Raw genomic sequence first — 26,221 nt, 5'->3', positions numbered from 1 at the left:
TACCTCTAGAAGATTAAAAATGTACGAAAAATCTTAAATAGTTTGACCGCTTTTCAGTTCACAGAAGAGGTACAAGATACTTTATGTAGAAACAGAACAAAATGTACACTGTAACATTCTTTATAGCTCAGACAGGCCCAAGTTACAAACGTGTGACAGTCTCATTATTTGATTTGCATTTTGATATCTATTTTAGACCAAGACTAATTCTTCTGCTGATGGGCCTGTGTTTGGCTGTTGGATACAATGGAGGTATGTAAACAACAATCTTTGCATGGCCAAAGTTTCAGGTACAAGCCTCATCTTACCTACCTACATTTGATCTGTAGAAGTAACTAAAACCTTTTGAGATTAACAAACAAAGGCAGGAAAGGTAAGATTTATTCTAAATCTAATCCAGACATTAAGGCCTTTTTTTTGCCTGAGGATATAGATGAGAAAAGCATGTTTCTAAACACTTTACTCAGTACGTAATACAGTCTTTTCCATATTCCCATCATCCATAATTTCTCACCAGCACATCTGTATTTTTTCGGTGCAGTTCTAATGCTCTGTAACATGCTTCCAACCAGCATAACTTTTCTTCCTCCTCCTCTTCTTTTCTTTCCTCTAAGTCCCGGTTTAAGAATATTGTTTCAGCTTGAAATATAAAATATTTACAAATAATTCTTACTGTGAAACCAAAACACCTATTTCAACCTTTCTATAGTCATGGAGGCACTCACACTGACAATGTGTGAAAATCAGTGGGAAGTTAAGCCTTTTCTGGGAAGGGAGAAATCTTTTGACATAAACTCTGAGACAGACTTGAAAAATATCTTCAGGGTTATAAGGGAGTTAAAAACTGAAGTGCAGCATAGTAAATGAGTCACACAGTTACAGATCAGCCTAGGCTTTGGCTCTGAAAAGATCTGCATGTACTTCTTTTTGTTGTGTATTTATGTACAGAATACCACAGACATAAAATGTAACTGAATCATTGCATGGAACCACTTATTTCAGAGCCACCTACACTCTGAAGCAATGCTGTTAAAAAACAAAATGCAAATGGCAGTTGCCAAAAGAGAAATATCTGGTTCCAGAAAGTGCAACACAATTTGAAATATATAATTTTCTACCTGTGATTTACTAGTTAAGGGAAAAAAAGGGATACCAACAGTAAGCATAATATCTGAGGCATAATGGAATGTGTACTGATTTCTAATCTTTGTTATCCTGGGGACTCTTAAACAGCATTTCTACTGACTTTTATATGGAACAATTACTCAAGGACAAAGAGGATCAGATTCTTATCTCTTTCCCACTAGCTAACTAATTTCTGTCTGAACTGTATTCAAGGAAAAGTTTACATCTTTTAATTGATTTCAGAACTCAAGCACAAGCATTGATTTTGTGTTGCTATCAACTGCCACAATACAGGTACTGTCATACCTGGGAAACACAACATCAAATCAGTGCTGGAAACACTGGAAACTTTATGTTAAGAAGGGATTATCCAAAATTTGCCTATGAATAAACAGTTTCCTCTGTTCTGATCTGTCAATGTAACTTACCAGCTCTGAACACTGTGCAGATGTTGGGCATATGATATGAACACACTCTTATCATAGTGAAACAGTAAACTGTAATTATGTAGGAAATACAGCTTTGTTGAAGCTGTCCTGCCTGAGGCTTTTGTGTTAATGAAATGGAGTTTGATATTATTACAGGAAATTACTAGAATGAAAAAACTAACAAGTAGACAGAGATTTACTCACTTAGAAGAGCTAAACAACTGAGAGCAGCAGCTTGTAACTTTGCATTTTCAGGATATGCTGTAACAGCCTTCACAATGACTTCTGGAACCTTATGTAATACAAGGATATTGAAAAAATTTCCTGAAACCACATAAGATAACAAATTAATACAAACACATATCTAGAGCTTTACATGCACTTAACATAAATTTCTCAGCACACAATACACAAACTTGGTACCAAATGTTGGTTTTCTTATTACAGGGCTTGACACGCCAAAATTTTATTTGTGAAAGGAAGAGGTTAAGGATAAAAACCAGTTGGGATCTACATTCTTTGTGGACCTCCTTAATTATTTTTTTTTTTACAAGAGGCAGAGGTTTAATGCAGAATGAAACACAAACAGTCATCAAAATAAGACAAATACAGTTGGTATATCACAAGAAGCAAATGCAGTCCTGTTCCTGAATTCCTGCAATGATTTGATGTATCCTATGAAAAAAGTAATTTAACCCTAGAATAACCCTCTATTATCTGGTTTTGCCCTCCTCGTTAAACAAATCAAGGCCAGCATTATAAATATAGAATGTATTCCTTCTGGAACAGGAGAAAGCCTTTGAATAATAAATATATTTAGAGAATAACAATTATTTGAAGTTGTACAGTATTTTGTATTATAAACTGAATATAAGGCACTCTCCAAAAAGCAAGCAAATGCAAATAACTTCCTTGTTTGGAAGTATCATGTAGAAAATAATAGACCAACATTCTGTCAAAAATGGTTTGATAGCAAATTTTGATATTCAAATAGCAATCAAATATCAATATTTGATAGCTATTTTGATATTCAAATTCATTTAAATCTTGATTAGCAAAAATAAGAATTGGAGTAGTAATGCGTAAAATCAGTTGTGTGGTCATGTTATATCAGCATAGTTGTTTCTTAATATATTTTAATAGAAAAGGTAAGTTTGTGTAAATGCATTACTTACGTAAAGAAATTAATAAACCTAGCCTATGTGATGAGTAATTCTGTTGGACTTGTGGCTGGCCAAACAGGTGCCAGCCACTTAAAATTCCAGACAGTCAAATCTAGGATAGCCATTACCAGATCAGTAAGAATGCATGATGGTGATTTTGGAAGCTAGCAGATGCTGACTTTACCATTTCATGGCCAGTTAACACAGGTTTAGAAAGACAGTGTCCAACAGAATAATCTGGGAAGCAGCACTAGCTACACACGTGAAAATCTTCCAGACTATTTCCAGGAGCACCTACCCATTTCACATCTGTTCCCACAACTGTGTGGTGCTGTGAACATCTCTTCCATAACTCTACTCCAATTGCTCCATATTAATTAAGATGTGGGGCTCAAAGAAGAAATTGATCTTGTGGCTGCTTTTCTGCCACTCTTCGTTGTTGGTCAGCATAAACACATGGCAAACATCTGATTGAAACCATGCTGGTTGCACTTATGGCAAGATCAAGACTTGTCAACCAAGTTGCTGTATCCCCACAAGTGCTTGGCTTCCCTGCCTAGCTTTAGTTAGTCTTGCACAGCAAACTGTTCAAGGTTAGCATCACCTCTTGCCAAAAAAACCCTGCAATTACCACCTCAGCAGCCACCACATTTTCTTAGAAATTGTATCTGGCTTTCTGAAGGGCAATGGGAAATTGCTCTGGGTTGCACTCAGGTCTGATCTGTATTTTCTACCATATCTGCATGAAGAAGTGGAAACAGATGGTGAAAGGATGGGACTGACTTTATTATAGGGAGTCATGCACTGGTACCAGCATCTGCAGTAGCTTCAGGCCACCACCTGCAAAAACTGGGAAGTCTAACTCTTGGTGAAGAAGAACCATCCATAGAGTGAGGGCTGCTCAGGCAGCTGCTCACAGTGGGTTTGTATGCAGCTGGGGGAAAAACATATTTATTTTCATTTGAACTTCCTACTATGTGGGCAAGTGCTCAAACAGATTTATTACAGTCACAAGTGTGAGAACAGAGCTGCTAAGAGGTACAACTTTTTGCCACTGACATAATTTCTCTTGACGTGACACCAACCCATTTTAGGCCAGACAACTGAAGTACTTTTGTTTAAGTCAAGGCAAGTGCAGAACCCAGTGATTCAGTCACTGCTGTGGCACAGGGGGACCCCAAGACAGGCATCATCACTGTCAGGAATGCAGCACAGGTCTCTAAAGATAAATGCATTGCAAGGAGGAAAACTAGAGTTTTAGAGAACACTTTTCAAATAATTCTATAGCACCAGTTGTTTCTCACACATTCACCACTGGTGCTTCAAAAAAATGAAATCTCTAAGTAATTTTCTTCTTTTCTACAATAACTTTATACAGAATCAGACCTACTGATTTCCCATTCTCCTATTGTGCTTCTCACCCTTTTTTCTCTCATTACTTCCCCCTAACTTGAGTCTTTTATGGCAGCTTCTCATTGTTACTTATATTTACCTTGTAAGGACACCATATTGACTGTGGCCAGGGTTTTGCATCATTAGACACAAGGATTTATGCACCACCCTGAGGATTTGCTGAAGTAGCAGTTGTTGCCAGTAATGCTTCCAGTTAACTCCAGCTCTTATACACTCAGAAAAAGCTGAGCTTATATAAACAACTCTGTGAACTTACCCAATGTAAGCTTGTGCAACAAACAGCAACTCACTTCCTGAACTGTTTCACTACTGGGGAAACTTTTCATCATTTCCACTATAACATTGTAGCAGCGAACATTTCCAGACATGAGCACTTCAACATTGCTGGCTGAAGAAAGAAACAGAAAAAAAAACTTCTTGTTAAGAGAGAGGAAAAAAAAAGTTAACTGGATCCTAATTCAGACTTCAGTTAAATAGAGTTATTTAGAGAACTGTGACTATATTACAGTTTTTACCTTGCATCTTCAAAGAAAAGTGGCTTTATTTCTTGATACAGCCATAAAAGACAAAAAATATTATGATAATTTTGAAATTATTCATTAAAACAATGCTTTCTCACCTAGAGAATGGTAATTAACTGCTAGGATTTTTCTTCCTATCTAGCTAATGGTTTTCAATGTGAAGTCAAAATTCAGATTAACAATTTTGGTTTTCTTCCATTTTCTATCAGACCATGTAACAGAAGCCTCCTCCCAAACTAATCTTAGGTAGTTTTTTTCTTACATGCGAACAAACTGTTTTATAAATACTGTATCAGTGTTATAAATAGTGTTTGTAATGTGATTGTGATCAAGTACACATTTTACAGTATTTAAGGGGCAGAAAATTAAGAAAAATTCAAAATTTTTCTCTCATAAAATTTATTCTGTAGTAATTTATTTGATTTAATCATGTATTTCTGAGTTCTCCTTTTTTTAGGGGGAAAGTAGTGTATACCTGTTGTTTACTGAGAGTACTGAAATTTTCATCTAATGTTCCTGCAATATCTTGAAAGCCATCGCACACCCTGTATTTCACAGAATCACAGAAGGCTGATGTTGGAAGGAACAACTGAAAGGTCACCGTGTCCAACCCACGTGTTCAAGCAGGGCTGCCTACAGCAGGTTGTCCAGATGGCTCCTGAGGATTTCCAAGGATGGAAACTTCACAGCCCCTCCAAGAAAACTGTGACAGAGCTTGGTCACTCTCACCCTGTTTACTGTTTATTACTCAGCCTAGATGCAGAAACCAACTGGCAATCATGTGAGCCCATACAAAGACAGAATGTATCCATTCCAACTCAGGACAGTGATCCCACATATTGTAATTTCAGGCAGAACAGCATCATGGTAGTTAAAACACAGTGTATGAAAGCATCCCTGTAGTATTTATATCCAGAGTATGAGACAAAATATGAACCCAAGAAATCCTGGCCAAAATCCTGGCCCAAGTAAATGAACTCCCTGTCACAGACTCCAGGGGAGTTAGCATTACTCTGCTGAGGTCTATAAATTTTCTTAATTGTTCTTTCAGCAGCTTGGCTTCCCTGGATACAACATAAGGGAAATATTCACAACTGTGTTATTAAAGATAATTACCCTTTTTAAAAGAGCAGCAAATATTTAAAATAATACTTCTCTAAATATTAAATAATGACAACCTACTGGATGAAAAAGCAAGCTCTGAGAGGGAAGCATTTCTGAAGTACTGTATTTGATAGTGAAGGAAGGTACCCTTCACAATGCTTTAACAGAAGTTTAGCGATTTATCATGTCATTCTCAGCCGAAAACACACATTCCACAAAACAGAACTGCATCACTCCACATTAAGTTATGATCTCAAAGGTGATACTTATGAATATAGTAAAAGAGTCAGACGATTCCAAAACTGATCACTATGGAGACAGCATAATGAACTGCATGTTGAAATCTGCAAGATCCAAGCAATGGCACATCTGCAGAGCATCATTGTTTTCCAGAACAAGTTAGAGAAAGAGGTGGAACAGATCTCATTTAATCTTAACCACCAAAACTTGGTCATCTAGGTTCTCTCAACAATCGATGACAAGATCTGAGCACTCTGTATGGCGACTCATCCCATCTGGTTTAGGGTTAGGTAAATTTCCTCTTGAGGTGACTGTTTCTCCCTGCTAAACAGAGACCAAGCCTGGCTGGTTCCCTATGCCTGCCATTTAGATGGGTAACATTCTGTGATCCACCACTCCACTTCAGAGGACAGTCACCAGCAAAGCATTTTTCTCATGCCACAAATACTACTGAGATTTAAGAGTTCTTGTACAGCTTAGAATAAACCCTTACCCTACAACTTCTTATGACATGAGCCAGAACCAAGTCTAAGTATGTATTAATGAAAGAAGGCATAGTGAGGTAGTCATTCAGAATAGAGACTTGAACTTCAGGGTATGGAGAGACATTTTGCTATCAGTTAAAATCACACTGTGCACATACACTGAATTATCTTCTCTGTGGTGGCCTTAAAAGAATATAATATTTTGTTGAGTTCTTTAGGGATGTCACCAAATAAGAGTATGAATTACAGCTTTGCACACTCATGTGCAAGTACTCTCTGTTCCTCTGGCTAATTTCAATCTTTCATATTAGAAATGAGAGTATTAAATACCTACTTTACAGGTCTTTTTCATGCCTTGTCTTGTTATACTTTGTATAAATATTTACTGCTTTGAAAAGAACTTAAAATCTGGCATCCTCTTCCCTAGAAAACTGCAGTAACTTCTGAGCTAGGGTAAAATTATTTCTCACCCAAGAAATACTAAACTTTTTAAACACAAACTGGAACAGCAAGACTTTTGAGAAACAGGAACTAGATAGGCTGGAGTCTGATGAAATGCAGGACACTCCAGTCTAGTTCTTGTTCACTGGGCATTCATGGGGCCAGCACAGTTCCTATAGAGGCAGAGAGGATGTACAAGCAAGGCTTTGTAAATAAACACATTTGCAGGAGGTATGACATTATGCACTTCATGAAAGACATGGAGAGCAAAACCCTGCTCTATGCTTTCCAAAGTTTGTCAGCAGGAAGCTGACAAAAGCTGCCTATGTGTCAGCAAGATCAGATTGTTGCCAACAAATTGACACAAATCGTCCAACACATTTCTCAGGATCTGATTTTGCATAGAACAGGGACTGCTGTTACCAGAAGACAAGATATAACAAAGACATTTTCTTCCAGTCTTACTGCACAACAACAGAGGACATTGTAAGACTACCACATGCACAGTGCTACTAATGCTTGCCATTGCAGCCACCATGGAATGACCACAGCAGGTGTCTGAACTCAGATATCTTTTCCCAGGCCTGGCCACTGAATTTGTACTGGCAATTTTCCCTTTGTGGGACAGACTTTGCAGAGAATATTCTTTACCTGTAACCTGAACTCATTGAAGATTTATTTAATCCATAAATATTTCTTATTTTTCAAGTAGTAAAAGATGACAGGGCAGGGTCTTGAACTTCAGTCTCTACAACCATGATAAGCATCTTTGCTACCCCTTACTCCAAGTGCAAGAAAGTATTTTTGTGTTATTTAGGAGAGACTTCTGCTTTAATGGTTAAACATAAAAAATATGTCATTAAAAAAAAAAATGTATTTCCCAAAGAAAACAGGAAGATGATTTGTCTGACAACTCCCAAACAGGTCTCCATGATTTTTTGCAGCCACACAAAGATTACTTTTTACAATCACAGAAAGCATTAGCTGATGCACACTGTGGGAAAAAAGGAATCGAAAATAACTTCTAATACTTACGTGGACCAGCTAAGGAATGTAATGAATAAAGTGCAGGAAGAATCACCTCTTCTTTCTCTGGAAACTCTTTAAATACTTTCAGTATGATCATGTGATCTTTGCTTTCAACAAATTCAGTCAGCTGCTCTTCTGGAACTAAATTGAAAGGCAAGAGATACAGAACATTTTGAGGAAATAATTCTTATCCTGGTACATAATGAGAAAAGACAACTGCTTTTATCAAGTTTTCTTATATTTAGTTTCTATGTTTCACATAAAGTACTCTCCATATACATCATCCTTCATGATTATAGCTTTTTTAACTAAAAACTGAGCTACTTTATGAACACCTTTTTCTAGCTTACACTTTATGTAATTGAGTTCTGAATTTTAAATGCTACCTTGTGAATCTGTATTTTTGAAGTCTTTTAGCCTTTCTCACAGAATGGTAATCCAAACCAAGTTTCAACAGATAGTCCAAACCAAGATAGTATGTAAGTGAGGGAAAAGCTAAACACACCGTGAAAAAAAATATAATTAGGGAATGCCATTTTGCATACCCTGTTTTTTTATTTTTTTTAAATAATGGACTTTTTTCCATAAAGCCATGCTTATCTTAATGGCTTAAGGTTTTTCTCTCCCTGGCCCCTCTTATTCATACTGACATAACTGCGTGGCTGTGCAACGAACCACATAATGCAACTGACCCAGGATGAGAGAGAGCACCTTTTAAATTTCACAAGCAGAATTGTTTTCTGAATCTGGTCAAGATAAGGTTATGCAAACATCCACATAACAAAAAATGACATGGCGGCTCAGAGGTAGAGGAAACAAGGCAGGAGCAGCCTAGGAATTTGTCACATTGGTGCTGCCATCAAGAAGAAGGTATGCAGGTCTGTACCTGCAGCCAGATCTGTCAAAATCTGGCACTTACAAAAACCATGCACAGAAAACATGAGAAGTTCAGATTTCTGTGGAGACTGAAGGGAAAATATAGCAGGGCAAAAGTATTTAGGGACAGGAAGAAGAAAAGGAACAGAGAAGATAATCCCAAGCACATATGTGGGAGAAAGACTTAAAAAAGCAATACAGAATGTGTCAAAAAGAACCAATCTGAAGAACTGAAGACTATCTTTGAAGCAAAGGAGTACAGCAGAGTGATAGCATTTCTCAATATTTATTTTGACTCAACAAATTCAATTCAAAGCAAGGGGACTACAAGGGCACTTCTGCCTGTAACATGCACAGTTCCTGAAATTTCTGCAAAAATTCAATACATGGTGACTTCATTTTTCAGAATAAATAGGAATATTGTATGGACACATGATCATCTTTTAGCATTGTCAGGGTAAAAAGCAGAACCAAGTATTTTTCTAAAGTACAAACATTTTGCTTGATTTCAGAACTGTTCATGTTACTAAAATTTACCAGTCTTTAAATACACAATCCTGTTTTGGAGAATTCAAATCAAATGTCACTATTCTTTATTCCAGCTACTGACCAGTGTTAAATCCCATCTTTTCAGCTAACTGTGGATTCAGAAATGAAGGGACATTTTGATTTTTTAAAGATGTCATATTCATTGCTCTAATTTATAGAATTTGTGATATTGCTTGGAAAGTCTGTTTTGTCCCAGCTCATTTAAGAACAAACATAATCCAAAAACCAGTCTAGAATGCAAGAATTCATTTATTGCATTTAAATTAGTATCTGTCATCCCTCCCAATCTATACATTTTTATAACACCATAAGCTACAAGATAAAATACCTTTCTCAAAAAGTTTCCGTAATGCTTTACATCCATGCTGTTGGATTTCTTCATTTTTAGGGAAGGTGTGCATGGCATTAAATACCAATGAAAACACATCCACCTCATCTTCCAAGAGCAGGAAAGCAATTATGTCTGAACAGCAGAAGAGATTACATGTTGCACTGATTATTCATTGACATTTTCATTGAAACACCAGAAAACACAAAATTCTTTAATACTGTCCTTAAAGTTAAAGCTGACAGTTCAAATCCAGCTTTGTATAACCCATGACAAAGTTCTCTCTTAAGGTAGCATTTTAAAATAGTACTGATGTTCTAAAACTTCACCACTGAAAGACAGTTCATACCTACCTGGTAAAAATAGTGCAAAATAGTACTCTTATTATTTTGTATACAACTACAAATGACAAGTGACTTCATGGAGTAAAACAGAAAAATCCAGTCTGCCATGTACAGGCACACACTTCATAGCAGCTCTGTGTTTTAAAGGCATAGATGAAATAGGAAAGTAAAGCACACAATACCTGACATGAGGAGTAGATTTAATGCTTTTAGTCCTATTACTGAAAGACTTTTATTTCCTTTGTGAACTGTAAGCATTTTAAGAATCTGCCTAAAAATTAAAGACAAAAAAAAAAAAAGGAAAAAAAGTTACAGCTAAAGAAATACTGACAAACACAAATTTTTATCAGACATTTACTTTGAAAACAGAAGTAGTTGCAGAAATTAGCAAAACCTTAAAAAGCACTCAAATAATTTGTAAAAAACCCTTTTATTTCAGTTTATATTTTTTTTTTCAAGTTACCAATGAAGTAGTACTGGAATTTCAACTATCATCATAGTTCATTAAAATACTGATGTATAATTTATCCAATTTATTTTAATTTTCAGTCAGTTATACAAATTAATTCTGCAGGGTCATTTAGGAGGTGGTTACTCTCCAAAGTGCTGGGACAGCACAGAATTGCTCTGCTTGCAGCAAGAGCTCAGTTACACTGAACAACCAAGGTTTGCTGGAAGAGAAGCAGCAGTTTCCTGGCTGAAGAACTTGAACAGCATCTTGATGAACTCTACCGTATGTTTCAGCCCTACTATTAATTATATATAAGTACTACTATATTATTATATATTTACTACTATATTTATATAGATATTTTTAACATATTTTACTCAGACTACCATCTGTAGATAGTGATGAAAAATCTGTAACACCTCTTCAAAAAGATGTAATTCTAAAAGCATTGATACCACACTGAATGAAGCAGATCTCAGAATATGGGGGAACTGTAATTAAAAACTAAATTAAAATGCATAGACTTACACACAAAAAACAAAGGAAACTTTATTTTTTTTTTACTTTTTCTTATTTTAGAGCATTTCATTCTGCAATTTTAATAATCTTCAAATGTGATTCTTTGCATATATAATATCTAGTAAAAATAGATTGTGCAGTAGTTTGTGATACTTCAGTTGATATTCTTGACCTGTCTTGAAAAACATAAGCAGCACTTGAAGTTTCATCCAAATTTCATATCCCAGCTCTGGCAGTGATGTTGTTTCCCTTGCTGAAGTCTAAATTTATAAGCTTTAATTAATGTATCACTGTTTTCCCTTCGTACTATGATGCAGCTAGTTTTTCTCTCCTCTGTTGTAGCACTAGTGTCATAGCCATGATGACAAAAATAGACAAGAAAGGCAAAATCTGATGAGAGGTATAATATCAGCTATAGGTATAATTTTAGAGAATTCCCTCCTATACATCCTCCTATTTCAAGTATAACCAAGAAGAAGGAGGTAAACCTTTCTAAACTTCTTCTTTTGTAGGGAAGTTTAACAGAAGAGATTACAAAACATCTCATGAAGTCTATTTAAGCTTGTGGAAAGAATACAAATACACTGAAGGAAATTCTCTTTCTCTTTACAGTTACAGCAACTATTTAATTATTTATTACACTGACTGTCAGAAACACCTAAATCAATAGCAAACTACCATTTGTAAACATAACTGCAGTGTAGTCAAGTTGGATCATAGCTGAAAGACAAAAGAAATAAATGCTTTTTCTAGTTTAATATTCCTATTCTCCTAAAATACACAAAAGGGAAAAATCTCCTGCAAAAAAATGACCTTTTCTTATCTATTGTAACTGTTTCCTGCTTTGCTGTAAACAGCATCTATTCATTAAGGTGTTGATTCACTGCAATTCTAGTACAATCCATGCTCAAGGAACATGAGACATAATTTAGCTTGCTTGCTCTGCCTTTGGCACTGACAGAAATGCCTGAGCCTACTCCTCCACTAAGTCTTCCCACAGCAAGGGAAACAGTCAGAATATCAGACAGGGATATATAGTTGGCTAAAATATTGGTACTGAGAAGGAATCATGTACAGCAATGCTATCATCAGATCTTTAGTGAAGTTTGAGTTTGAAAAGGATGCTTTATTAACTGTACACATTGCGTGGGCGCGGAGGAGGCTGTGGGAAAGATCAGTCCCAGAAAGTAATTTTTCTGGGACCTGAGAATGAACAGCAGTATCTCCAGCTCTCAGCATAACTTTCAGTCAACTAACAAGCTTTTAAGCTGCCAAAGAAATTGCAACTAGCATGTGCAGCTTCAGCTCAGTTATTTCTTGTTCATGAAAAGCAACCCAAGTCACTTTTACTTTCCAACAGAAACTGCCAACACATCTTTCAAGGGAGTTCACTCCCCAACTGCCATGTATTCTAGCCACTATAAAACAAATAAACAAACCCCCACAAAGTCAAAATGCATCTTCATGCTATTTTTCAATAGCAACCTCTCCAAGGAAGCATGTGGTGAGGACTATGGAGGTAGATTCATGGAGTTATAAGGCTGTATGTTCTTGCTGCTGTCATTTTCAGCCCTCAAGGCAGCAATCTGTCCAAGAGTGAGGACACCTAACCAAGTTCCCAAACCAACCCCCGTGTACATTCTGCCTACATCTACAATTAACATTCGTGCTACTGGGCAACAATTCAGCCAACTTATGTGGCTGTTCATCCCATGTAATCACAGACATCCAGAAAAAAATTTGCTTAGGCTTCCTTTGACAGCTGATGGACCAGAGCTGAGCAAGTCCAAACCACAATTTGCTCCATTTACTAAAAAGACAGAACAAACCATTACTTCTGAAGGTTATTGTATCCACTGAACTCACAGGTAGTTGAGGTGATCCATGTAAATACTTATCTTTAAGATAATAATAACAGGTGTGACAAAACCTCCTCTTCTTGATTTACACTACTTAGGTTTGTGGATATAATTCCTCACATTTGAAAAAACACACACAAACATCCAGGTGATACTGCCTCTGCCAAAAACGTTACTTAGGATTTTTTTTAATGTCTAAGTGGAAATTCCTATATTTCAATTTGGGCCCTTTGCTTCTCGTTCTGTCACTGAGTGTCACTAAAAAAAGGCCTGTCTCAATCTCCTTTACTTTCTGCACCAGGTATTTAAATACACAGATAAGATCTCTATCTGTGTGTGTCACATTCTGAAGGCTGAAGAAATGCACAAAAAAGCTGATGTAATAATTTTATATATTTAATTGCATATATATGCTGCCAAAATGACCAAGCATTCTAGCAGACTCTTTGTATACAAAATACTTACTGGTGAACACCCAGTACTTCCCAGTCCTTCCCAACATCCTTAGGGGCTATGTTTTGTAGAGTACTTGGACAAATTTCTATTAATTTACAAAGAAGTGACCAGCCCATCTGTAAAACAAAAATACAACTATTTTAGAATAGATATTCTGCTTGGAACTTTTACATTGTCTTCTAATATCCTTGGCTTTTGCAAGACAGCTGTTCTGTTACCTAGCTAAATCAGTAAGGGAAAATTAATTAACACAAGACAAATGGCATGGAAAGTTAAAAGATAGAAGTAAAACATACGCTAATGATTCTGATTGCATTGCTTGCAGGAACACATCACTCTCAATCTGCTTCAGCACTGCTTGAGGATAAAGGGCACACAGTTAAATGAGCTGCTGATAGAGAGAAACATACTATGTGATCCATAGTACGTTATCACAGGCCAGGGAAAATCCCTCTACTATTACAGGTGGTTCGGATTTAACAAAAAAATGTTTTCATAAGGATTTACCATTTAATTACAAATTGTAAGAAAGTATACATTTCTAAAGGTCTTCAATGTTTTAAATGGGGATGAGATACACAAACAATCACCATACATTTCATATTCTTGCCATCAACTCTCAGTTCCGTGTGCTTTCAAAATATAACAAAGGCAGTAGAAGTTTCGAGATCGTAAGGAGTGAAAGACAACTAAACCAAATGTATTTGTTCTTATGAACTACCTGTCCCATCCTGTGCAAATTCTTTGACTTTCAGACATCTGTAAATAATGCCAAAAGCTAAAAATGCTCCTCTTTAATCTTCTGTATTGGAGAAATCCGCTCTCTTATGAATGTCTACTGGCTGATATGACTGAACAGGCTGCAGTGAGGAAGCAGTAAGCAAAATCTGTACAAAGAAATAACTGATGAAAGAAAATCCCTCTATTCAAAGAGGTGAACAGTGAAATGTCAAAAGTCAAGATGAAGCAGATTTTACAAAAAGGAATTATAACACGGCATTTGAGTTTCCTTGAGCCTATAAGTAAATTAAAAAGTGGAGGCAGGCCTGTGACAAGGCTGTGCTTTAAGGATAGAGTCAAGGCAGAAGATAATATGTAACAAAGACTCTATGCATAACTGGATCACTTTTTCACAGAAGAGTTAAGTAAAGCAAAGAGGTCAAGAAGGGACAACAAACAACAGGAATGTAAATGGCTACCTCCAAAGAGTTTAACAACAAAGTTCATATAAAGTGCATGATCCCTAACCCTGCAATCAGTAAGACTAGAGACATGGAATTACAAGTCTGGTAGTGTAGCCACCCACAGGAATAGCGTAAGCCTGAATCTAGACAGCTTTCCTGACAGCTTTGTAGAGTGTGTAAAAGGCGATATAGCTCCCTGGGGACTGGAATTCCGCTTTTGTCTTTCACACATTTGGTTGCAGTGTGAGCATAGCCCATATCTGCAGGACTTTTGTTCCTGTTTCAGTTTAGATTTGCAGAGACAAATGTTTTAAGCCAATTACAGCGTTATTGTCTGCAGATTGAGCTTGACTATGAGCCAACTTCCATGCACTTCTCTTCCTTGGATAGCAAGCTGCCTTGCCCTGCATGTGACTACAAATCTCTTACTATGGACATTCAGGCTGGTCTGTGTAACTGAGTCCTTACTAAGTGTAGGTACAATGAATATTCTTAGTAACCATTGGTCCAAGATGAGGGTATGTAATCGCCTAATTTTCTATATTGCAAACAGAATAGAGTTTATTGGTGACAGTCAATCAGGTACAAATTTCAAAAACGTTGTAGAAGTGACTATTAATTGATAAACTCCTTACTCCTTAGAAAACATTTTATCTTAGAAGTCCCACTTTATAAGAGCATCCTAACCGTTCTTATAAAATTTAGAATTGGATGAAAACTTGCTTAATTACTTTAGAAAATTTCTTTTTGTATTAACTGTTTCTGATGAATTTTATATTCCCATTGAACATTTTCATTTGTATTGTTAGGACTCCAAGTACTGACAAACATTTATCAAATCTGTCATCCAGAGAAGACCAATGGAAACATCTGACCTGTTGATATGTGGTCTATTTTACAATATTAAAATCACAACCTGAGGTAACAGAGAGCTTATTAGCTGTTTGATAATTAAATAAGAAAGCAAGGTCTTTTAAATAACAGAAATCCTGAAGGTTACAGGGAAGGGAAATAAAGCAAACAAAGATGTCCTTATAAAGACTTAAATAAATCCCAACATACAGAAAGTGGTAGCAGCACTGAAGCTCATTATTTTTAAACCAGACCCTTTTTGTTTCTAGCATGCAATTAATTAAAATTAGGTCCCACCATCTATGTAGAACAATAAAGCTCTGCTGACTGCTCTTTACACAAGTGCACTCATATTTTGCTCTAGAGTTTCTCAGCTGCTCCAATCATTGCCAGAAACTGCAGAAAACTACCCTATTTACTTAAAGACATATTTTACAGGAACTACTGGCTTTCCACACCTGTACCTTACTACTTCTGAAGGAGCTTGCAGGGTTTAGGCCTGCAGTCTGACTTGGCCAGCTCTTACAATATTGACCTACTAGGCAAATTAACCCTGTACAAGTTAGTGGAACAGCAGCAACCCACGATGCTTTGTAAACAGTTAAGGAGGGGAGGCAAAGTAAATTCTCATTTTAGGTATGTCTCTGACTGTGTTTATTCTCTTATGTGAGTCAATTTTTTTACAATGCCAAAAGAAAAAGAAGGATGGTTAATTATTTATTCAATAAAAAAATCATTAATAGCGCAAAGAGACTGCACTGAAATCAGGACCTCATTAACTTCGCCACTGCTGTAAAGTGAGAATTTATTCAAAAATATTACAAACAAATAGCAGTGAATGAAGCAAGAAGACAGAGCTCTACTTACAGTGTGAATGTTTGTAAACATCAGAACTGAATGTGAAAGAAGAGCTGCCCAAGACATTTTATGAGGAATGGAATTTGAGCTTTGCACTGGCTATGAATTTCCCACTGCACACAACATAGTAATGCAAAGGAGGTCCAGAACTTCTAAACTGTATGACTGCAAATGTAGGCAGGAAGAAGACTAAAATTAATTTTAAAATTCTGCATTAGAATGAGGTATTTTAAGAGAGTTAAAATGAAAGTTAATCACTATCTTCCTTACACAATTCTGAGAGTCTTGTGCTACCATTTCACACCTACTTCTTGTTTTGATTGATGTTTTACTTCCAAGTTTAGACTGCTGGGCAGAGGTTTTATAAACTAATGTGCTTTATCTTGAAAATAACTGCTGATTCATATTCCTGTATTTGTTAAAAACCTGAAAATCATACAGTAAAGTAAGTAAAACACTAAGACACTGCACAAATATTTAGTCTTCAAAGAAATCTCAAGAACATCGTTATTTCAGATTAATCACTACAGAAATACAATTTCATACTTAATCTAGATTTTGGGCTTTTGATCTCTAGCTAAGGTCTAGTACACAGAAAAACCCCCAAACCCAAAACCTTAAAATATATTATTATTTAAGAGGCATTTGCAATATAATTCATGTTTTGCCTTCCAGTTGAATTGAAAAAATCCCAAAACATGCCCAAAATATTGTAACTATATAAAGGTGCTTAATAAATAAAAAAAAAAAAATCAAGTGAGATGCACAGAAATCTGGAGTTTATAAGCATCCTCTATGCATAGCATAGTCAGAAATTTAATATATGCCTGCCAGGAAGGAGCTGTTTCGTATGACAAGTCTGGCAGCTGTACCATAAGTATAACATCAAATTGTGCAAGTGCCACACCCAGTCCAAATGGGCCAATGTTAAATTACAGGAGCAGGCAGGCAAAACCTTAAATTTCAGAACTTACTCGTAGCTAAAATATTCCCCCCTGCCTTTAAAAAACTGTGCTAGCACAAGTCTCAAGGATATGGCTACATATATATGAATTCATAGTATAAAATCGAACTTTTCAGAAGTTTGTCTAACCACGGCAAAATTCAATATGGACACATTAAAATTATATTAGATAACATCATTGGTAATTTAGAACCTTATATTACATAGTATTCACATGGCTTAATTTTTATTTTCTATTTCGTCTCCTTCTGCCGGTAAAAACAGAGACGCAGCCAGCGACGCCTGCAATAAGCTGGAGCGCCTGGTCCCTTTAAATGCCAGCGATGACAGCGCCCTTCTACAGCTCAGAGCACTTCATGAAGCTGCCCAAGAGACAGACAGCAAGTTAAGGAGAAATCGACAAGCGGAACAAGAACTTTTATCCCGGGACGGGCCGGCGTTCGCTCATCCCGGAGCGCAGCCGGAGCGGGGGAAGCGGCCCCGACCCGCCCGGCCCCTGACCTGCTGCACGCCCGCCGCTCCCGGGTACAGATCCACCACCAGCAGCAGGGGCACGTGGACGTTTTTGCCACTGAAGAGCCGGGGAGCTGTGGGGGGACAGAGACAGACAGAGAGACCGCGTTAGCGACCGGCGGCGGGCGGGACCGGGAGAGGAAGGGCAGGGCAGGCGCTCACCGCTCTGCCGGGCCGCCAGCTCCAGCAGGTCGCTCAGGGTCTGCACCAGTGTCTCCAGCCGCTTCCTCTCCTGGACGTTTTGAAGCCGGACGACCAGTTTCCTCAGGGCCTGTTCCTCCCCCGCCACTGCCTCCCCTTCCTCGGGGCCGCCGCTGGCCATGGCCGACCCGCTGCCCTCTCTGTGCCCATCCGCCGCTCGGCGGGACGAGCGCAGGGCTGGGCTGGGCGGTGCGGGCCTGTCCCGCTGCTGCAGCCCCGCACTGCCGCCGCCCGGCCGCCGTCACCCGGCCCTCCCGAGCCGCCCCCGCCGCGGCCTCCGGCCCCTCCCACGGCGCTGCTCCATGGACACGGCCAAGGACCGGCCCCCGCGGGCAGGCGGCCCCCGGGAACCCCTGGGAAACGCCCGCGGGCCCCGCGCAAGCGCCGGCACACAGAAGAGGCCCGCGGGCAGCGCCCCCTCACCGTGATTGACGACGCGGCTGCCCAATACAGCTGCCGAGCAGGACCCGCGGTCTGCCCGGCAGTGCCCCGCTATAAAAACTGGCCAGCGGTGGTGTGCAGTGCGTGGGTTTGGTTTATGGGTTGGGTGAGCTTTATGGGTTGGGTGAGCTTTAGGGGGTGAGGATCTGTGACCCTGTGGGATATCTACATTAAGGCAGTCTGCTCCTGAAAGGCTGCGCCCTGTGGGAGGGTGTGGAGTTGGGCCTTGGAAGAAGGGAGGAGTGAGGCGAAGGCGTTTTAAGACTTCATTTCCATCTCTAATTGCCCTACTCTAATTTGTTTGGCAATAAGCTAATTTCCCCCAGTTGCATCTGTTTTGCCTGTAATAGTGATTGGTGAGTGATCTCTCCCTGTCCTTATCTTGACCCGTGGGCCTTTTGCTGTTTTCTCTCCCTCCTTTAGATAAGGTGAGTTACAGAGTGGCTTTGCTGAGAAGCTGGTGTCCAGATGGGATTAACCCACCGCAGTCCTTTTTGGCCCCCACCACATTACTCTTGCCTGAAACCACAGATGTCTGAAATCTTCAGTGTGTGTCTTCTACCCACCTTGATAGTAAATGCTGTGTTGTTGAAGTCTCTGCTTGTTCCAGCTTGCAGCTGGCTCGAAGTCCTGGATCACTTGTAGCTCTTTTAGTAAATAATTTGTTGTGGTTGTAGATTCCTGAGCTAGACATCTTGAGCCTGAGTTAATGTTTCCTCTTCTTTCCATTATGTTGGTAAAGAATAAAAAACTGCTAAGTGTTTCTGAGGTTCCTGAATGAATATAGGAACTAATTTCTAGAGATAGGTGTCTCCCAAAGTTCATTTCTCTGCAGATCGCAGTTCCCTGGAGTGCTGGTTGGAGAGGATGCCAGCTTCTGCTAGTCTCTGGAAGTCTGGTAGAGTGTGACAAAAGTTGTCTGAAGCATATTAATTAGAAAAGAGGAGAATGGAAAGAATGAGGTAATCTTGGTAAGCATCTATATTGTAGTTTTTGTGTATTTTTCTGGGAAAATCCAGTGAAGATATGTTAATATCTTCACCAGAATGAATGAGGAGAATGGGTTCAAATTCAAAGTAAGTTGAGATTGAATAGTAGGAAAAAGTTCTTCACTGTGGGCATGGTGAGGCATTCTAACAGGCTGCCTGGGGAATTTATGGATGTCCCATCCCTGGGGTTGCTCAAGGCCAGGTTGGATGGGGCTCTAAGCAAGCTGGTGTAGTGGAAAGTATCCTACCCCACAGAAGGAAGATTGGAACAAGATGGTCTTCAAGGTCCCCTTCCAATCGAAACCATTGTATGAACTGTAGAAGTGATTAGAAGTTGTGACTGAGCTGTCTTGTCTTGATGTCTGGCAGGAAAATTGAGCTCTGATAGTAAAGTGTAGTTGTCTGAATGTCATTCTTATCCAAGCATGAGAAAAGGGAAAAGGACTTTACCTCTGGAGCGCTTCTTAAATGTTTTCCTACTCTGGAAGTTTCATATGTTTCTGACCTCTTTCTAATGTTCTAATGACCAGTGAATGTGGATGGCTTACCATGAAGACCACAACAAAGGGCCCCAGATCTTTAACTAATTTAAACAATTTTGTTTTTTTCTGTTGGGTCTCAGTGTGTTTATTCCATGTCTTCTGTTCTCTGTGAGCTGTAGCGTGTTGTTGTTTTATGCACATAGTTTGAAAAGACTGTACAGAGTCACAGAATTAACTGGGTTGGAGAAGACCTTTGAGATCATTGAATCCAACCTATGACTAACACCACCTTGTCAACAAGACCATGGCAGTAAGTGTCACATCAAGTCTTTTTTTAAACACCTCCAAGGACAGGGACTCAATTTCTTTTTGGCCACAGGCTATAATTCCACATCATACAATCTTCTGGTTTGATATAGCAATTTCCATGGTCTCATCATCTGGTATATAATGAATATTGTTACATTTTTTTGAAATCAGTGTAATGTTATGTATGAATGGAGGATGCACTGACCCTTACAGAAACTTTGTAAGTGAACACAATGTTAGATTTGAGTCTGCTTTAACTGTGTTTTGTTTTAGCTCCATGTAGAAGTTGATTGGGGTAGGAGCTTCTGTTGGAGTAAGGCTGCAAAGGGAATTCCAAAGGGAGGAGCAAGCTGCTAGAAAACACATGAGAAGACCCAGAAGAATTTTTTTAATCTGAGTTACGGCTCATGTCTGGGCCTAGGGCTCACCCCATTCCTAGGATTTGTTTTAGAAATTAAATCCATGTTGGAGCTCCAGGTTGATTTGGGTTATAAGGGTCATTTTTGCTTTCTCTTCTCAGTCATCTCTAATGTCTCTTCTGAAAATAATTTTCTTGTCTTGTGCTCCTTTCCCTCTCTTGGCTACATAATTTTATTCCAAACATGAAAATGTTTCTGCTTCATCTTTTAATTCAGTCTGTCCTTGACATTAGCCATCTGTGACTGGATTTTACTATCAGCTGTGTAGCAGGTCCCTCATTTCTTCACCCTTCCTAGCTTTGGTGTTGACACAGATTTAAATGTTCCATGGTGCTTATAGGGTGAGATACCAGGATGCAGAGAGATTCTGCGTCAGCTGTGAAAGGAATGTATGTTGCACTGTGATACAAGTATATTTCAGAACTGAAATTTCATCTTTTTGACAGGAGGGGGAGACTGTGTGCAAGGAAAGACTGTAGGCTGTTGTTTCTGCATTGCTGGGAAGGAAAGTGTTTTTCTGGAACAGTTCTTTTCCCTGGATCATTGCTAGTTCAGTTGGGCTTTTTGGGGGTGGAACTCCCTCTGGATTTTCTTTCTGTTTGGTTTTGTAGGGGGGAATATATGTGAGAATGAGTTTGGGTTTTTGTGTGGGAAGTTCTAAATGTTTTTTTGTTTGGTCTTCTGAGGTTTCTTTGTCTTTTATTGGTTTTTTTTGTTTGTTTTTTTTCCCTCTTCCTCATCTCCCATTATTTTATTTGCAGTGCTTTACACCACCTGGTAAGCCTGCAGAAGCTGTGTTAGGTATTGCCTGAGGACTCTTCTCTTTGCAAGCTATTTCTGACAGAGAGCAATGTTAGTCAGGTCCATTTTCTCACATTCAGTTTTGTCTCATCATACTTCCCCTAGAGAGGAGAATGAAAATTTAATTACACAAGAGTTTATAACCACCTTTTTTTTGGTTTTTGAAATCTGCTTTGAAGAGCCCATGTATATTTATCACTGAAGGCATAATACTCTGAATAAATCTTCTCTCCAGTGTTGCATTCCCATTCTGTGTGTTTTAACCCTGAAGCTGGAAAGAGGGTGGTGTTAATTTGAATGACAGAAGGTGCTCAGACAGAGCCTGTTCAGAAGTGATATGATGACAGTTATTTGATTCACTCCTGGGCAAAATGCTGATAAATGGTCCATCCGCTTTTATGTTGTAACCAGCAGGGACTCTGTGGTGTTAATGAACCCATTGCTACAGAAAACAGTGGCAGAGCAGGTATTCTACCTTGACTTTTTCAGCTCTTATTTTAGCTATCAGGGATTTAAATTTTAAAAAGATTAAGTACTGTCTATAGGCCTTTACTTGGTCACTGCTCTTTGTATGTGAGGGTGCATCATCTTTACAGCTTCCAAATGGATGGGCTCAGACAGGCACTCTCTTTGCTGGGTACTCTCTGATGGCCAGAGACAGAGAGTAGTGGTGAATGATGATACATCCAGGTGGTGGCTGGTCACAAGTGGTGTTCCCCAGGGGTCAGTATTTGGACCAGTCCTGTCTAATATCTTTATCAATGATCTGGACGAAGGGATCAGGTGCTTCCTGTCAGTTTGCAACAAGTTGGCACCACAGTGGAAGTGTTGATCTGCTGGAGGGTAGGAAGGCTCTGCAGAGGACACTGGACAAGCTGAACAGGATTGATGGGCCAAGAACAATTGTGTCAGGTTCCACAAGTGCTGAGTCCTGCACCTTGGTCTCAACAGCTCCTCAACAATGGAGTGCTGAAGGCTGGGGCAGAGTGGCTACAAATCTACCCAGTGGAAAGGACCTGGGGGTGCTGGTCAACAGCAGCTGAACATGAACCAGGGTGTGCCCAAGTGGCCAAGAAGGCCAATGGCATCCTGGCCTGGATCAGAAATACTGAGTCCAGCAGGACCAGGGCAGCGATTGCCCTGTACTCAGCACTGGTGAGGCCATGCCTCAAATCCCATGTTCAGTTTTGGGCCTTTCACTGCAAGAAAGACACCGAGGTGCTGGAGCAAGACCAGAGGGTCTGGAGCACAAGGAGGGGGCTGGGGGTGTTTAGCCTGGATAAAAGGAGGCTCAGGAGAGACCTTATTGGTCTTTACAACTGCCTGAAAGAAGGCTGTAGCCAGGTGGAGGTCAATGTCTTTTCCCAAGTAGTGAGTGATAGAGCAAGAGGAAATGTCCACAAGTTATGTGAAGGGAGGTTTAGATGTGAAATTGAGAAAAATTTCTTCCCTGAAAGGGTTGTCAAGCCCTGGAATGGGCAGTCCAGGGAAGTGGTTAATCCACCATCCCTGGGAATATTTAAAAGACATGTTGATGTGGCCCTTAGGGGCATGGTTAATGGTGGACTTGGCAGGGTTGGGTTAATGATTGAATTCCATCTTTTTAAAGAACTTTTCTACTCTAAATGATTCTATGAAATGTACCTTTATGAAAGTAGGTGCTCTAGTTGAGTTTCAAATGATTTAAGGTATTTGACATGCTTTTTTTAAGTTGTCATTAGGTACATTCCTTAAAGTCATTTTGAGTGTTATAAGTGTACGTATGCCTTATATAAATGTGTATGAATATTTCCATTATATAGAAAAAGATTAAATCATAACAAAAGTGGAATTTTATTTTAAAAAATTTGTGCATCTGTTAAATTGTGCTGACACCTAGTGGTGGGAATACTTCTAATACAGTAGTAAATGGTCTATGGGTCCTTTGGTTCTGTGGTTAAAGTTAAACAAAGGCATCTTGAAACTATGCTTTCCTTAGAGGAGGCCAAAGAAGACCTGGATTTCCTCAGAGGAAGGGCAGTCCCTGAAGTTCCTTCCTTTGTCTTTCCTGAAAATCTTCTTCCTTCTGCCTGCTTTTCCCCTCTCATCATCCTTCGGGGTACACTGCATTGCTATATACTCTATATGGTCTGTATGTTAACACAGCAGATGAGTACTTCAAAGCCCAAGTAAGCTTTCCTGCTGTTTCCTGCTGAATAGCTGATGATGCACTTCGTGGTTCTAAATTAGAAACTGAAGGAGATGTTCAGGATGTTTTCTGCCAGTATCCAGCTGATTAAACAGCTTCTGTTAAAGGGACAAAGCTTTCACTTCATAGAATCATGGAATGGTTTGGGCTAGAAGGAACCTTAAACACCATGAAGTTCTGACCCCCCAGCCATGGGCAGGAACGCCTTCCACTAGACCAGATTGCTCAGAGCCCTATCCAACTTGTACACTTCCAGGGATGGGGCATCCACAGCTTCTTTGGGCAACCTGATCCAGTGCCTCACCACACTCACAGTAAAGAATTTCTTTCTCATGTCTAATCTAAACCTGCCCTCTTTCAGTTTGAAGCTATTCCCCCTTGTTCTGTCACTACATGCTCTTTTTAAAAGTCCCTACACACCTGTAGAACTCCTTCCAGTTATTCTTTGAATCCCTTGCCAAGTCCAGCTCCAAGTTCACCTTGGCCTTCCCCCATCCCTGTACAACTGGACTGCATCTCTATACTCTTCCCACGTTACCTGCTCTTGCTTCCTTTGCCTGTGCACATACTTCTTGCCCTTTAGCTTGACCAGGAGGTCCAGACTTGGTGGTTCCTATCTCCTGCCTTCCTTGCCAAATTTGTTGTGCCTAGAGATCATTAATTTGTGTTCTCCATGAAGATGCCCTTAAAAATTTGCCTGTTCTGTTTCCTTGTCCCAGAAGAAAGTTTCTCAGGGGATTGAATTGACAAATTCCTTGAAGAGCTGATGTTGACTTTCCTGAAGATGATCAGGCCTTTAAGGGGAAAAAAAAACCCCACAACTGAAAAATTAAAAAGTAGACTTGTAGCTGGTCTCTAAGGAGGTGTGTTATAAAGCCTAAATTTCTGGATCACTGGCTTCAAGGTTATGTTAAAGACAGCTGTGAGGAGGAGGGTTAGGGGCCACCTGTCCAGAGCATGTAGCACTTAGCCATGACAACTAGGAAAGTGATTTAAGTAGAAAGAAGATTTAAGAAGGAGGCTCCCACAGCTGAGGAGAGAACAGCACTGACTGCTTGAAAAAGAGATTATGAAACAATCATCACTTTCAGAGTGGCTGAAATATATGGACCTTGGATATAATAAGATAGAATAAGGCCATTGGTTTATGAAATATGTTGACCTTCGTACTGTTAGGTCTACTGGAAGGTAGTGCCTTTCCTCATGCTACTTCCATATAGTGTAGATACTACAATGCCTACAGAAGTGAATTTGCTCACCAGGTAGAGGTCAGCACTGTGTCTGACCTGGGTTGCACTGTTCATTTTGGGATTATTTTACTTACTTTCATTCCATTTTAAAGTATTTTCTTAATAACTGTAGCTATTACTATACAGGACCAGTGGGTTTACAGGGCCATGTATGATGCATTTTGCCCGTGTCTAGGGTTTTGTATATCTTTTCTAATATAATTTTTATGGATCCCTTTCATTGTGCAATAATGTCTATCTGTCATCAGCTTTTATAAAGAGTACAAATAAAGGCGGTGATGCAAATGAGTGTAAGTCCCTGAAGCAGAATTCAAGAACGTGGCACCAAAGTAAAACATAATCCAGCAATATAATTTTTCCCCTCTCTGTCTGTTCCATTATTAGTGGATTGATCACACTGGTTTTAGTAAGGAAGAGGGTTCTTGGCTCTTATAGGGACAGTTACTCATATGGCTTAATTATTTACTTTGGCAATTTATAGAAAAAAATTCTTATTTGGTTTGCCAGTGATAAAATATAAACTTTCTAATTCCTACAAACTCTTTTCAGGTTTACTACATGGTTTTAGTTCTTCCAGAGAATGCAATGTTGTCCAGTACATGTTTTTGCACTGGTTATAAATCAAAGTAATTTTCTGTATAAGAACAAAGAAAAGGCTTCAGCATGACCTAATTGTGGCCTTCCAGTACCTGAGATGAGCCTACAAAAAAGTTGGAGAGATATTGTTTTAAATAGTACGTAGTGACAGAGCAAGGGGGAATGGCTTAAAACTGAAAGAGAGCATACATTTAAATTAGATATTAGGAGGAATTTTTTTTTATTCTGAGTATGGTGAGTCACAGAAGCAGGTTACCCAGAGAAGCTGTGGCTGCCCCATCCCTGGAAGTGTTCAAGGCCAGGCTGGATGGGGCTCTGAGCAACCTGATGTAGCAGAAGGTGTCCCTGCCCACAGCAGGAAGGTTGGAATTAAATGGTCCTTAAGGTCCCTTTCCTACCCAAGATTTTCTTTGATTCTATGATTATTTTCTTTAGCCTATTTCATTAGTTTGAATGTAGAAATTGTTCTAAGCAGCACTCACTGGATTTGTAAGTAGCTAAAATGATTGACAATTAGAAAATCAGACAATCAGAGTTCCTATGTCTGTCCAAGCATTCTGGTGCTGTATCAAGCAACTGATATATGACAGCTCAGTTATCCCATAGCAGGTCCTAGTTTGCTACTGAAATAGCATAAAACTTCCCATTCCCTTTACCAAGCAGACATCTTTCTGAATTAGTTGCTTATCTATTTATAGCCTTTTTCAAGCTAGAAAATAAATTCCAATCTACTAACATTCTCAAAGTAACATAAAGGAGTACTACTTGGTAGTACTCTTAATTAGCCAAGTACTTTTCTCAAAATATTAAAATTAGTTTAGCCTTTGTCAGCAATGACAGTG

The 26,221-nt window shown here is 39.0% G+C and overlaps 1 protein-coding gene across 3 annotated transcripts in view; it reads right to left on the bottom strand.

Annotated features, from left to right (window-relative positions):
• LRRK2 (leucine rich repeat kinase 2) overlaps positions 1 to 18,121 on the bottom strand; it is a 64,037-nt gene extending 45,916 nt beyond the window's left edge. For all 3 annotated transcript variants that reach the window (XM_005519190.3, XM_014248994.2, XM_014248996.2), the window contains exons 1-9: positions 17,865 to 18,121; positions 17,691 to 17,776; positions 13,341 to 13,447; positions 10,229 to 10,317; positions 9,703 to 9,837; positions 7,956 to 8,090; positions 4,386 to 4,517; positions 1,758 to 1,877; positions 515 to 639 (exon numbers count right to left, since the gene is read on the bottom strand). In XM_005519190.3, the coding sequence (XP_005519247.2) occupies positions 515 to 639; positions 1,758 to 1,877; positions 4,386 to 4,517; positions 7,956 to 8,090; positions 9,703 to 9,837; positions 10,229 to 10,317; positions 13,341 to 13,447; positions 17,691 to 17,776; positions 17,865 to 18,024 (1,089 nt within the window). In that variant the 5' untranslated portion in view covers positions 18,025 to 18,121. The remainder of the gene's footprint in view (positions 1 to 514; positions 640 to 1,757; positions 1,878 to 4,385; positions 4,518 to 7,955; positions 8,091 to 9,702; positions 9,838 to 10,228; positions 10,318 to 13,340; positions 13,448 to 17,690; positions 17,777 to 17,864) is intronic.
• Between the last annotated feature and the right edge of the window lie 8,100 nt (positions 18,122 to 26,221).

This window comes from Pseudopodoces humilis, chromosome 5, assembly GCF_049639895.1.
Source record: "Pseudopodoces humilis isolate 2021_Gansu_Grassland_sample_001 chromosome 5, ASM4963989v1, whole genome shotgun sequence".
Taxonomy (NCBI): Eukaryota; Metazoa; Chordata; class Aves; order Passeriformes; family Paridae; genus Pseudopodoces; species Pseudopodoces humilis.
The sequence above is the reverse complement of the archived record's forward strand: the minus strand, read 5'-3'. Positions and strand labels throughout refer to the sequence as shown.